This window comes from Vanessa tameamea, chromosome 21 (genome assembly GCF_037043105.1).
Source record: "Vanessa tameamea isolate UH-Manoa-2023 chromosome 21, ilVanTame1 primary haplotype, whole genome shotgun sequence".
NCBI classification, from domain to species: domain Eukaryota; kingdom Metazoa; phylum Arthropoda; class Insecta; order Lepidoptera; family Nymphalidae; genus Vanessa; species Vanessa tameamea.
Genome location: NC_087329.1, coordinates 5,715,007 through 5,727,402, shown reverse-complemented (window position 1 = coordinate 5,727,402; position 12,396 = coordinate 5,715,007). Strand labels below are relative to the sequence as shown.

At 30.0% G+C, this 12,396-nt stretch overlaps 3 protein-coding genes across 3 annotated transcripts; 1 reads left to right on the top strand and 2 right to left on the bottom strand.

The window, feature by feature from the left end:
* Positions 1-3,003: 3,003 nt before the first annotated feature.
* Positions 3,004-3,876, bottom strand: LOC113395599 (elongator complex protein 5). Its single transcript, XM_026633224.2, has one exon. It carries the CDS (start codon positions 3,783-3,785, stop codon positions 3,021-3,023), a length of 765 nt encoding a protein of 254 aa, XP_026489009.2. The 5' UTR covers positions 3,786-3,876; the 3' UTR covers positions 3,004-3,020.
* A 1,808-nt stretch (positions 3,877-5,684) lies between these two features.
* Positions 5,685-7,517, top strand: LOC113395535 (NAD-dependent protein deacylase Sirt4). Its single transcript, XM_026633134.2, has 4 exons — positions 5,685-5,989; positions 6,060-6,250; positions 6,615-6,842; positions 7,073-7,517. Exons 1-4 carry the CDS (start codon positions 5,827-5,829, stop codon positions 7,403-7,405), a joined length of 915 nt encoding a protein of 304 aa, XP_026488919.1. The 5' UTR covers positions 5,685-5,826; the 3' UTR covers positions 7,406-7,517.
* On the bottom strand, positions 7,510-12,179 carry LOC113395534 (serine/threonine-protein phosphatase 4 catalytic subunit). The gene is made up of 7 exons (XM_026633133.2): positions 12,050-12,179; positions 11,723-11,897; positions 10,521-10,673; positions 10,292-10,410; positions 9,913-10,094; positions 9,334-9,523; positions 7,510-9,104 (listed from the first exon to the last, which is right to left on the bottom strand). The coding sequence occupies exons 2-7, from the start codon at positions 11,870-11,872 to the stop codon at positions 8,975-8,977; spliced, it is 924 nt and encodes a 307-aa protein (XP_026488918.1). The 5' UTR covers positions 11,873-11,897; positions 12,050-12,179; the 3' UTR covers positions 7,510-8,974.
* Between the last annotated feature and the right edge of the window lie 217 nt (positions 12,180-12,396).

Here is a 12,396-nt window from a genome sequence, read left to right as displayed (position 1 = left end):
AGAGTTATCAATCTTTGTGCAGATATTATTATTGGCCATGACATACTAAAAGATCATTCGAAATTAGAATTTAAATTTGAAAGTAATAGAGAGCCTTTAAAAATGTGCAACGTTATGAATGCATCTGTGCCACCAGTGTCTTTATTTACTAACTTATCATCTAATATTAAGCCTGTGGCGGTAAAATCTCGACGATATAGTAAAGAAGATAGCGATTTTATTAATACTGAAATTTCGAAGCTTCTAGCAGACGGAGTTATTGAACCCAGCGTTTCACCTTGGCGTGCCCAAGTCTTTGTTGCTGGAGTAGGAATTCACCGAAAACGCTTAGTAGTAGACTATTCGCAAACTATTAACAGATTTACATTGTTAGATGCATACCCTTTACCAAATATAGAAAATGTAGTATTTGAAGTTGCAAAATATAATTATTTCAGTCAAATAGATTTAAAAAGTGCCTACCATCAAATCCCAATATTAGAAAAATATTTTTTTTTACTGCTTTTGAAGCTTGTGGCAATCTATATCAATTTACCAGAATACCGTTTGGAGTTACAAATGGAGTAGCAGCATTCCAATGAGCTTTACATTTTATAATTAAAACAGAACATTTGAAAGGTACATTTTGCTATTTAGATGATATTACAGTTTGTGGAATGGATAAAGGTGATCATGACCAAAACTTAAATTGTTTTATGGCTGCTGTCAAAAAGTATAATTTAACCTTAAATGAACAAAATCTACATTTGGTGTCAATTTTATGAATCTGCTTGGATACAATATTAAAGACAATACTGTCAAGCCTGATTCTAATAAATTAAAACCATTATTAGACCTGCCACCCCCAACGATAACAGTGAATTAAAACGAACACTGTTTTATTTGCTCACTATGCAAAATGGATCAATAATTTTTCACAAAAAATAAAACCGTTGATTGGCATTAAATCTTTTCCAATTGATGATACTGCAAAAACTTGCTTTGTATAATTAAAATCAGAAATAGAAAAATCAACTTTAGCCGTTATTGATGATAATGATATTCTTACTGTTGAGACTGACACATCAGAATTTGCGATTGTTGCATCGCTATCTCAAAAGGGGCAACCTATAGCTTTTTTTTCTAGAACACTTTCAGATTCAGAGCAACGCCAATCTTCAATCGAAAAAGAAGCATGCGCTATTGTAGAGAGTCTTCGCAAATGGCGTCATTATTTAATTGGTAAACATTTTTTACTTTTAACAGATCAACGCTCTGTTGCTTATTTATGTTTAACCAAAATCATTTCAGTAAAATAAAAAATGAGAAAGTTGAACGATGGCGCCTCGAATTATCTTGTTTTAAATATGACATTATTTATCGTCCGGGTAAAGAAAACACAGTTGCTGATGTTTTATCAAGAGTGTGTGCTCATATGAATGTCGATAAATTACGTGAACTGCATAATCTCCTCTGTCAACCTGGTATTGTAAGAATGATGCATTGGGTTCAAATGGAAAACTTACCGTATTCGGTGAATGATATAAAATCTCTAATACTGTCTTGCCAAATATGTGCAGAAATTAAACCTCGGTTTATGAAATCTAAAGGTCAATTAATAAAAGCAACAGCACCTTTTGAGCGATTAAACATTGACTTTAAAGGACCTTTACCATCGAATACTCCAAATAAGTATTTATTAACAATAATCGACGAATACAGTAGATTTCCTTTTGCATATGCCTGTAAGGAAATAACAACTGCAACTGTTATGAGATGTTTAAAAGATTTATTTTACACTTTTGGAATACCGCTTTATATTCATAGTGATTCTAAGTTCTTTGGGAATTGCATGTAGTAGAACAACGCCTTATAATCCACGTGGAAATGGTCAAGTCGAGCGTCTCTGTGGTACTTTGTGGAAAATCTGCGACGCCGAGTAGGTCTGAGGATCAACATCTTAGGAGATCCGAAAGGACAAGACGAACTCCATATTATTTAAAAGATTATAGCTGCGAGTTAGAAAATGTTAGAGGGGGCGAATGACGTATAATTTATGAAGAAATTATAGTATTCAATTATCTTGTCATATAATTATATTGTCACTTTATTATGTACAATTTTTAAAATTAATTAAAGCCAAGTTCTCTTATGGTTTTGTCATTTATGTATCACTCCTTTTATGGTTGGAACTTGGAATAGAGCAGCAATGCAACACTAGAATAGAATATATTATACAACTTTATTTTGATAATAATTATACCGGTCAGATGAAAAATACGTCTAAAAATAAAAATCTGTCACATTTATTTATTACTTTCAATGTGGTGTTTATTTTCAAAAATTCGCTACCAGCTTACGTTACTTACGAATCGTGAGTCTTTTGAATGGGAGCATCATTAGGGTTCACTTAACACTCTTTCTGAATATTTGATATGCTCAAGTATTTCTATGTAATGGTTTTTGTAAATGATCTTTTATTTTCCTTGTTATCTAATTTTCTAAAACAAATGGCTAATAATGCTGAAATTAATCCCTATTTAGTTAAATAGGAGCTCCCCACCAACAACGACATCCAGTAGTAGGCTACTGGATATTGTTGTATACAAAGACAATTCTACTGGTAAGTGATCACCTCATCTGAATTTTATGTTTTTGACATTAATACACAAGTGGTACAAACTTGGTGGATCATATTGATAGTTATAGATCTGTTTTTTGTTCCCACATTATATTTTTACTGACATCTGTTTGTTGAGGGCCTAAATTCATTTTGTGATCTATTTTAAGATAAAAACAATGTGAGGTGAGCAGCCATGCTGAGCATAAAATATTCAACAAAGCAACATGGCTAATAAGAAATCAAACCCTGTTCTTATTGAAAGACCTCTTAATCTAGTTTTAATGAACCTAATATATTATACTGACCATACAACTTTGTTGAATATTTTTTGATTGATATGGTTGTAACAAGTAAATTTTAGGCAAGTATACCTTAAATAATTAAAACCAAATATGTTTTAGTATTCTTTTTAATTCATTCATATATCAAGATCATCATCTGGATCTTCATCATCCCAGTCATCAACTGCATCGGGTTCATAATAGACCTTACCCTGGCCTTCTTTTATTTTACTCATATATGGTAACTTTAGTTTATGCTTTTCTAATTGCTGTGTCTGATCCATTTCTATTTTGAATGTAGTGAGATTACCAGGTGATATTTTTTCTGGCTCTTGAACTTTCTTATCGGCCTTCACAATCGGTGTAAGTTTTAATGTAGAGGCCATCCTGTCATAGGATATCATTTCTTCGCTTTTGAAAAATTTCCCATTTTTCTTTATTTGAATTGACACTTTGTAACAATTTTTACTATCATATGTTATAATACCATTTGCCATGTGATTTAAATTAACACGTAATTTAGAAGCGTTTGGAATGCAATCCGTATGTAATACAATTATTAATTTTATTATACTGCAATCATTTTGTAGGTTTTTTATGTTTCTTAAGCATTCATCCCAACTCATGTCTAATGCCATTTGATTAACTGAATCAATGATACAAATAACCTTCTTACTTTTGTCTGTTATTCGAGTACAATCCTCTTTTTGAAATTCTTTAAAGCATTGGATAGATTTCTCTTTAAAAATACTTTGCCAACAATGTACTGGTTGTTCATAACAAAATATTTTAAGAATACAATCTGTGTTACCGATGAGTTCTGTAATTATGGGAAGTATATTTTTATTGCAGTCATCTTCAATCAGAAGTGTAGGAACGGTTTTCAGTTTAAATAAAGACATATTAATAAACAAACAATATACTATAAAAATATGTAACCACAAAATTCTCACATGTCAATTTTGTCAAATTGACATTTAATCAGTACTGCCAACTGCTGCAAATATAATTATATAAATAATTTTGAAAGAATAATTATTTAAATAAATGTAGCACATTGATTTAACAATTATAAATTGCCTATCAAATAAATATAATTGTTACAGTTAATCACTAAAATTTACTGTGAACAGAAAATAAATTTAGAACTAATAATAACACAAAGCTACCTTTCAGGGGTAGTAGATCTACCTTATCTAACTAGACTTTTCCCAATCCCTTCACAAATATTAAGCTATAAGTCTATTCTGCGCTTTTAGATTCAGAGCAACGTAATTGTAGAACGCAGTATAGTGTTAAAAGGGCTATGCCTACGTCATACGAAGGAACATAATTTTATCGCATATGAGTAATTTTTAATGCTTAGTACTTGAAAATAATCAATTTGTTCATAGGTATTAGATCTAGCGAGCTAGCTTCCTCATAATCATGATCAGAAATGTTAATTCACAACTGGACCCAGCTCTCCCCGAAATTTGATGATATAGCCACACATCCGCTTTTCGCAAAGGCGGGTCCTGCCACGTTATTGGATCATGCGTTCGCGGATTCACACTTTAATCTACTCCCATGATCATCGGTCCTTCTACATATTATGTGACCAGGCCACTGAGACTTGACCTACAAACTTTGCAAACTGTGTTGGTAAATGGTAATTACAGTTTTTCACCGAATATCTGATTTCATCATTTTCAAATTCACTAAGCTTAGCTCGATAGTTTAACAACAAATAAATGATTATCATAACCATTTTGACTTAGGGCTAATTTTACAATCGATGGTAAATTATTATTGCATTATTACTATAATAGAGATGGCCGAGTATAATCACTATTTTTATTACTGAATCGAAGTAATTACAGTTAACTTTACTTATTCCTACATTTTATAAAACAAAGGCCTTTCACAACTCGGCGTCAAATAATTGTCCACCTGACCAAGAAAAACTAATTCGAACGGATTTTCATCAATGAAATATAACGACGATTTTGAGGATGTCAGAAAAATCAGGCCCTATGGAAGTTATTGGCGTGCGACGTCTACATAATCATATGTAAATAACCGTTTAAAATATAAATAAATGATAAACGTTTTATACGCGTATCAGTTTGGAACGGGTAGTTAATACTAACTAATAATAATATTATAGGTAGTGTGCATTTTGTCGTACACTTCGACGCTTGTGGCAAACATTATTAATAGTGAATAGTGAACTTTTTGCCATAAGAAACGTCAAGAACCGAATCCGCCGCTATAAACTTTTCGGTATATATTATATATATATATATATATATATATATGAGAGCCGAGATGGCCCAGTGGTTAGAACGCGTGCATCTTAACCGATGATTTCGGGTTCAAACCCAGGCAGGCACCACTGAATTTTCATGTGCTTAATTTGTGTTTATAATTCATCTCGTGCTCGGCGGTGAAGGAACACATCGTGAGGAAACCTGCATGTGTCTAATTTCAACGAAATTCAGCCACATGTGTATTCCGTCAACCCGCATTGGAGCAGTGTGGTGGAATATGCTCCAAACCTTCTCCTCATAGGAAGAGGAGGCCTTTAGCCCAGCAGTGGGAAATTTACAGGCTGCTAATGCTAATATATTATATACCGAAAAGTTTACATCTACTTATTTACTAATTTTGTAAAACATAGTGATTATGTTCTCTGTGTAAATATGTTACTTGTTACCTATTGTACATAAGTTGAGTGTCATCACTTAATTCATCAGTCATTGTCATTGGTAATTTGACAATTGACGTTAAGCAAATATTATGCTCAATAATAATTTATAATATCAATCAAATACCTATCCAAGATGTAAATGTAATTATAGAGACTACTCTTAATTTCTCATCACAATTCAAAATTTTTATAAATTATAAAAACCAAAGAATTTTTAATTTAAGTTAAAGTTATAACATAAACGTTTAATCATGCTTAATAGAGTTGTGCAATATAAAACATTACTTCGCCAAATAGCTTATGTGCCTGCGTATAAACCACCAGATCAAGAAGATTTCCATAAACTGCGTGAATATCTGCAAAGACATGATAGGCTTCTTATTTTAACAGGCGCGGGAATATCTACAGAATCAGGTAAAATAGTCCCAATTTTGGTATTAAAACACACATTTTTATTACGTATTTAGTTTATTTTAATTTTTAGGTATTCCTGACTATAGATCCGAAGAAGTTGGCCTTTATGCACGTTCAAATCATAAACCTATTCAGTACCAAGATTTTGTCAGGTATCCAAAAGTAAGACAAAGATATTGGGCGAGGAATTTTGTTGGTTGGCCAAGGTTCAGTTCAGTGCAACCAAATGCCACACATTATTCCATTAGAGAATTGGAAAAGGTAACCAAGAAGTTAGGTAATGTTAATTATAGTTTCATTTTATATTACTATTGAAACTATTGGTTTATACATGCACTGCGATTTTAAGATGATTGTGATCCTTATGTACTTGGTTATATTATAATTAATCACCTATTTTACATATTTAATGAAAATATTGATTTCGACATAATTAAAAGGTAAACTCAATACTATGATCGGAAAATAAGATCACCGAGACTTATGAAAATGTATTATTAATGCAATATTTTTATATATATAATTTCTTCTTTTGTATTTGTAGTAAGTTTAATTTCATATATAATTGTTATTGTCTTGTATAAAGTATTATAAAGTGAATTCTAATTAACATGTAACTTTTAAGGCTGGCAAAGTAACAGCAGTTGTGACGCAAAATGTAGATAGACTGCATCATAAGGCTGGTTCAGAAAATATTATAGAACTTCATGGAACTGGTTATATTGTGAAATGTATGAAATGCCCTTATGAAATAGATCGATTTAAACTACAAGAGATATTGCTTATAAATAATCCTGGCATGGAAAGCAGCTTTAACATGATTAGACCTGATGGAGATGTGGATTTGTCTAAGGTATAAATTATTTGTTTTACTAATATAGTCAAAAAAATCGTAACTTATTCTATGAATCCTCAATCCTAGTCTTTAATTCTTGTTAGGTGTTCTGGTGAATCAAAACAAAAAATATCCAATTTTTGTAATGTTAATAATATTCCTTTGAGATAGTGATATTATTACCACAACTATATCATTATGTTATTAAAAAATAATAAATAAAATGATGTTAAAAATTTACATTGCAGGAACAGGTTGACAGATTCCAAACACCATTATGTCCTAAGTGTGAAAGTCCACTTAAACCGGATATTGTATTTTTTGGTGACAATGTTCCCAAAGAAAGAGTGGAACAAGTGAGACATCAAGTGTCTGTCAGTGATGCTGTGTTTGTGTTAGGATCAAGTCTTACTGTTTATTCAAGCTACAGAATAATTTTGCAAGCAAAAGAGGAAAACAAGAAGATAGCTGTATTAAATATAGGACCAACGAGAGCAGATGACATTGTAGATTTAAAGATATCAACAAAGTGTGGTGAAATTTTAACAGATTTGTGTAATTCTATAAACAAAACTATTTGATGTTATATAATTTTATCCAATGAAAGTTTGTGATACATTACCTCATATTTGTAAGATGGTTTTATTATACTGTTAAATGATGTTAAATAAAATGAAAACAATCATTAAATAATATCTTGTTTTAATTGTTTATAAAAGCAAGAATTAATACAAATTGATAATTTATAAATCAATCAGTACTGACCAAAATTATTGACTTTATACTATTACTATTGTAAAAAAATAGCATAGTTACATTTAAATGAGACTATGCTATTCTTTTTCACAAATGAAAAGGGAGTCTTATAAAGATAAAAAATAAAGTAAGATTAATATGTTTAAATTACATTCAAATTACAGATGGTAAAAATTGAGACAGTGAGATCATTCTAAGGCTATTGAAACACTTTTTAAGTATTTATTGATTAGAGAAAAGGCTTATCATTTATGCTTAGAAACTTGTCAAAAAGGGGTAATAAAAATGATGTGTAGCACAACATTCAACAGAGTGTTTTCAATTATTGTGCCATGCTTTGGTATTCATAAATAATTCTTACATTGGTAGATTAAGATTGAAGAACTTGGACATGTTATAATCCAAAGATTTTATTTTAATTATTTTATTAGTATCTAAAACAAATAATGAACATTAACTTATTTAAAGCCTAACCTTATGAAAAAATCTTTTGACCACAAACTGCCATCATATTGGTCATGTGTATGAGTTATTATACCTTAAACATGTAGTCCAATACCACAAACTTATGCATGTAACTCATAAACTTCTTTTTTAACAATAGCTGAAAATCTTATTTAATATTATCACTGCTAATTTGGAAGATAATAAAATTTTCATTACAAATATAAGAATTTTTGAAATACATTTCGTACATAAACACTTAGTTTATGGCAGTGATGAGAATTATTGAAAAAACTCTTAACAAATAAGGAACATACAGACTTCACAATAATACAAAAGTCAAATAACTTATTTTATTTATATCAATATGTGAAGTAAATGCAGGATGAAAAGTGTGAAGGAAACAAAGCAATAGTGCATCCATTATTCTTCTATGTCGTCGTCATTACGTCCTACAGAAAAGAGACAACCATGGCAGCACAGTCACTTTGTGTCTTTGGAGAGTAGTAAATTGTATGAGACTATCGCTCGGTGCAGTCTCTATGTCAATATATCAATTACAATTTTAATTGATATAAGTTATGGGGCCACATTATCATAATGTAGTTCTTAAATAGGCCAGGTTTCATTTATTATTTTGATATCTTACTTATCTCCCATACTATTAAAAATTACAAAATTTTTATAAACATTAAAAAAAATTTTTGATCATTAAGTTTTTACTAAACCATAATTGATTTGTAACACATTTAAAAATATCCTTATTCATGCTTGTGTCACTATTGTTTTCAGTTATTGGTTAATATCCACAGAACTTCATCATAAACACATACAAATTGCAACACAGCAGTCTTAACATCACAATGAATTAGTTTCACATTGTAATGTTTTGTCACTACAATAAAACTGTAATACTAAACGAGGATCAGAATTGTCTATTGGAGGTAACATTATAAGAAATAGTCAGCTTGAGGTTTTTTAGATGGTACGCCTCTAGCCTCCTGAGGAGCCGCTTCAAATATTGTGAATTCTCTTTGAAGACTCTCATTGAGTTCTAATATTGCAGCTACATTGCCGCATCTGTTTAAAAAAAAATATATACAACTCTCTCATTTAAACTGTCCATTTTATAATATTATTTAAACATAGATTGATTTTTAATGATGTATATAATTTAAAAACTTAAGAGCCTTTTAAACGGTTATGTTAATATCCAGGCAAAAAGTGTGTTTTTTTTTCTTAAAATAATTAACTAAAAATTAAAAAAACTCCAAACTTTGACAAAAAAAAAAATTCTGTATATGTATACCTGTAACAATAGTTGGGAGCAGACCAGACAGTAAGGACAGTCTCATTAAAGTGCCACTTGTATCCTTCCATGACAAGCTGGTGAGCACGGCATATCATATCAATATCATTGGCCACATTGAATTGAGCTACCACATCTGAACCAAACAGGTAACCAGCACCTCGTGGTGACACTCCCCAACCTTGTGTATCTAGAAAGTCAATTTATTATACGATAAAAGTAATATGTAAATATAAATTATTATGTAGTCTAGTTTCACACTACATGAGAAAAACTGAATCATGTTGTGATTGTTAAAGAACTTTTTAATTTAAAATAATTTATTTTTCAAAAGATGATATTATTTTTGACAAATTGAATGATAATGCATGCAATGATAATCCAAGCTTGCATGGAGAGGGCTTTAGTTTCTTTAGTCATTAAATAGTATATTTAAGTTTTCTTGTAATATGCCCTCTGTTTTTTATTTGTTGGCATGTGAATGAACTATAATATTTGTTTAATTTTTTCGTCAGAAGTATGGAATTTATAAGTACTGATAAGGCATATAATTAAAAAGTATTAAAAAAAATTATTTACCTTCAGGGTCACTCCACAGCAAGTCGCACATAGCTCCATCATGAGGTACTTCTTGTTTACGATCAATAGTTCTTATCTGGTCTAACGTGTGTATTGAAGGGCTCAACCCACCATGAACACAAAATATTCTCCCATCTATTATAGCCGATAATGATAGATAGTCAAATATTTCAGTGCAATATCTGGAAAAAAATATGATTATAATACAGGTGTATAGTACAGATATGTGTATGAAATGTTAATGATGATCAGGGAGAACTAAATTAATTTTAAATATTTTTTTTTATAAAATAAATAGTATATTTTTTTAATGAAAGGTTTAATTTGGTTTTTAAATTTAGATTTCCACCATCAAAATAAAATGTTTTAAATATCTTACCTCCAGACAGTAATTGATCCATATTTCCTTAAGCATTCATCATAAAAGCCATATACTTGTGTAATTTGTCTTGACTCATGATTGCCTCTTATCAAGGTTATGCGATCTGGATAACGAACCTGGATAATTTTCAAAACAATTATTATTTACTAGTCAGCAGTCAATTTTACTATATACAAAAATTAAATAGTATGCTTAATATAAAAACATATTGATATTTCTGCCTTACTTTCAATGCTAGTAATAATAAGAATGTTTCAACTGAGTAAAACCCTCTGTCCACAAAGTCACCCATAAATAGATAGTTGGTCTCAGGTACATCTCCGCCAACTTTAAAGAGTTCTTTCAGATCATAAAATTGACCATGAATATCTCCACACACCTGTAACAATGTAATTTGATTAGAAAATGCCTTCAGTAAGATCTTCAGTAACATTAACTCATAAAAAACAACATATAACATTGCTAAGTATGCAACTTTATAAAAATCAACATTTAGAATAGATTTATAGATGATAATATAAATAGGTTTGTTGTCCAGCATTGATTTAATGAAATATTGTAATCAATTCTTTAACACTCCATTCCATTTATTTTTAAAATGAGTAACCTTTTGATTGACCCATAAACATTGATGCTTTAAGAAATATCTCTTGAGTGGGTGGTACTACCCAGACAGCCTTGCACTATGTTTTGGTGTTAAGACATAAGTACTAATTCTGATTTTTATAATTATAATATATAGAGATACGATATACAAGTGGTACAGGATGTACTATTGCTTTTTTCAAACAGATACATATACATTATTGTTTGTGTAATAATTTCCAACACAAATAAACTTAGAGTAAATTGTTTATGTAAAAAAAATATTTTAATTACATTGGATTGAATACATTATCAAACAGCATCTTATTAATATTATAAATGCTAAAGTTTGGATGGATAGATACTTGTTACTCAATTACGACAGAAAGGCTGATCGGAATGGAATAAAATTTGACATAGAGATACATATACTATGGAATAACAACTATAAAGAATTGTATTGTAGTTGAAAGGTACAAGGCTACAATATATACTTACCACATAGTCAAGAAGATTCTTGTTTATCAATGTCCTTACTCAAAGTAAATAAAATAGGAAAATACAGTTAATTTAAAGTTATAAAAAATATCAAAACTTAATATTATCTTTACTGTGATAAATTCAGACATAGACAGAAGTCATATTTTTTAAATAGGGAGAAAGCACTTTCCAAAAGATATAGGAGAGATATTGATGTACGTTGTAAATTTTGAACTCCACATGTTACTTTTCAGGTCAGTTCATTTATTATTATTAGATGATAACATTTAATGATAATTTTTTATTATTTCCAACCTGTTGTCCATGTTATAGAGTTTTTATGAATGAGGTCATTTAATATACCGTGACAGGAGAGTCGACTCGTTGGACGTTGCTCTCTTCAACAAGGATCTCGCGGGCTTTCGCACAGAGGGCTTTAACCTCTGCCTCCATTATAATCTCACATCTTTTCAATTGTTCGATTTGACGGTCTAAATCACTCGTATCAGACATCGTTGCAAATTATAACGGGCTAAATCTGCAAACATTGAAAACGTAAATCGAAAAGAGGGTACTAATACCATTGCTTCCTTCGTTTTGCATAACAATGGTGTCAACTGACTAGATGTATGAAAAGATTCTATATCGTAATTAAAGTATATTTGATGATTGCAAAAATGGAATACTTACAAATAGAATTTTCACTTCGTTTTTTATAATATAACCATTAGCAATATCTATTATTTTACCTACAAACAATCACAAATTATCATTTATTCATAGAGATTGGAGATCTTAGAGAAGCAATAGAGTATAGATTTATAAATACAGATAATAGTATAGACACAAATAAACGCTATGTGTAATAAAAAAAAAGATATTGTTGGTAGTTTAATAAGTAATCTGAATAATTTCAAACCTACGATGGTATAATTATATGAATTTTAATCAAGTTTTATGGATCGTTAATAAAGTTAATGGTCTATCTTTAATCATTTTATTAATTTATATTAATTTTTATACAGTGATTTAACAAA

Excerpts from the sequence above, each read along its gene's own strand:
- LOC113395535 (XM_026633134.2), top strand. The coding sequence starts at position 5,827 with ATGCTTAATAGAGTTGTGCAATATAAAACATTACTTCGCCAAATAGCT. Across the intron at positions 5,990-6,059 it reads GGGAATATCTACAGAATCAG|GTATTCCTGACTATAGATCC; the intron begins GTAAAATAGTCC and ends TTTAATTTTTAG. Across the intron at positions 6,843-7,072 it reads GAGATGTGGATTTGTCTAAG|GAACAGGTTGACAGATTCCA; the intron begins GTATAAATTATT and ends TTTACATTGCAG.
- LOC113395599 (XM_026633224.2), bottom strand. The coding sequence starts at position 3,785 with ATGTCTTTATTTAAACTGAAAACCGTTCCTACACTTCTGATTGAAGAT.
- LOC113395534 (XM_026633133.2), bottom strand. The coding sequence starts at position 11,872 with ATGTCTGATACGAGTGATTTAGACCGTCAAATCGAACAATTGAAAAGA. Across the intron at positions 10,674-11,722 it reads GAGTCGACTCTCCTGTCACG|GTGTGTGGAGATATTCATGG; the intron begins GTATATTAAATG and ends ACATTGTTACAG. Across the intron at positions 10,095-10,291 it reads GGATCAATTACTGTCTGGAG|ATATTGCACTGAAATATTTG; the intron begins GTAAGATATTTA and ends ATTTTTTTCCAG.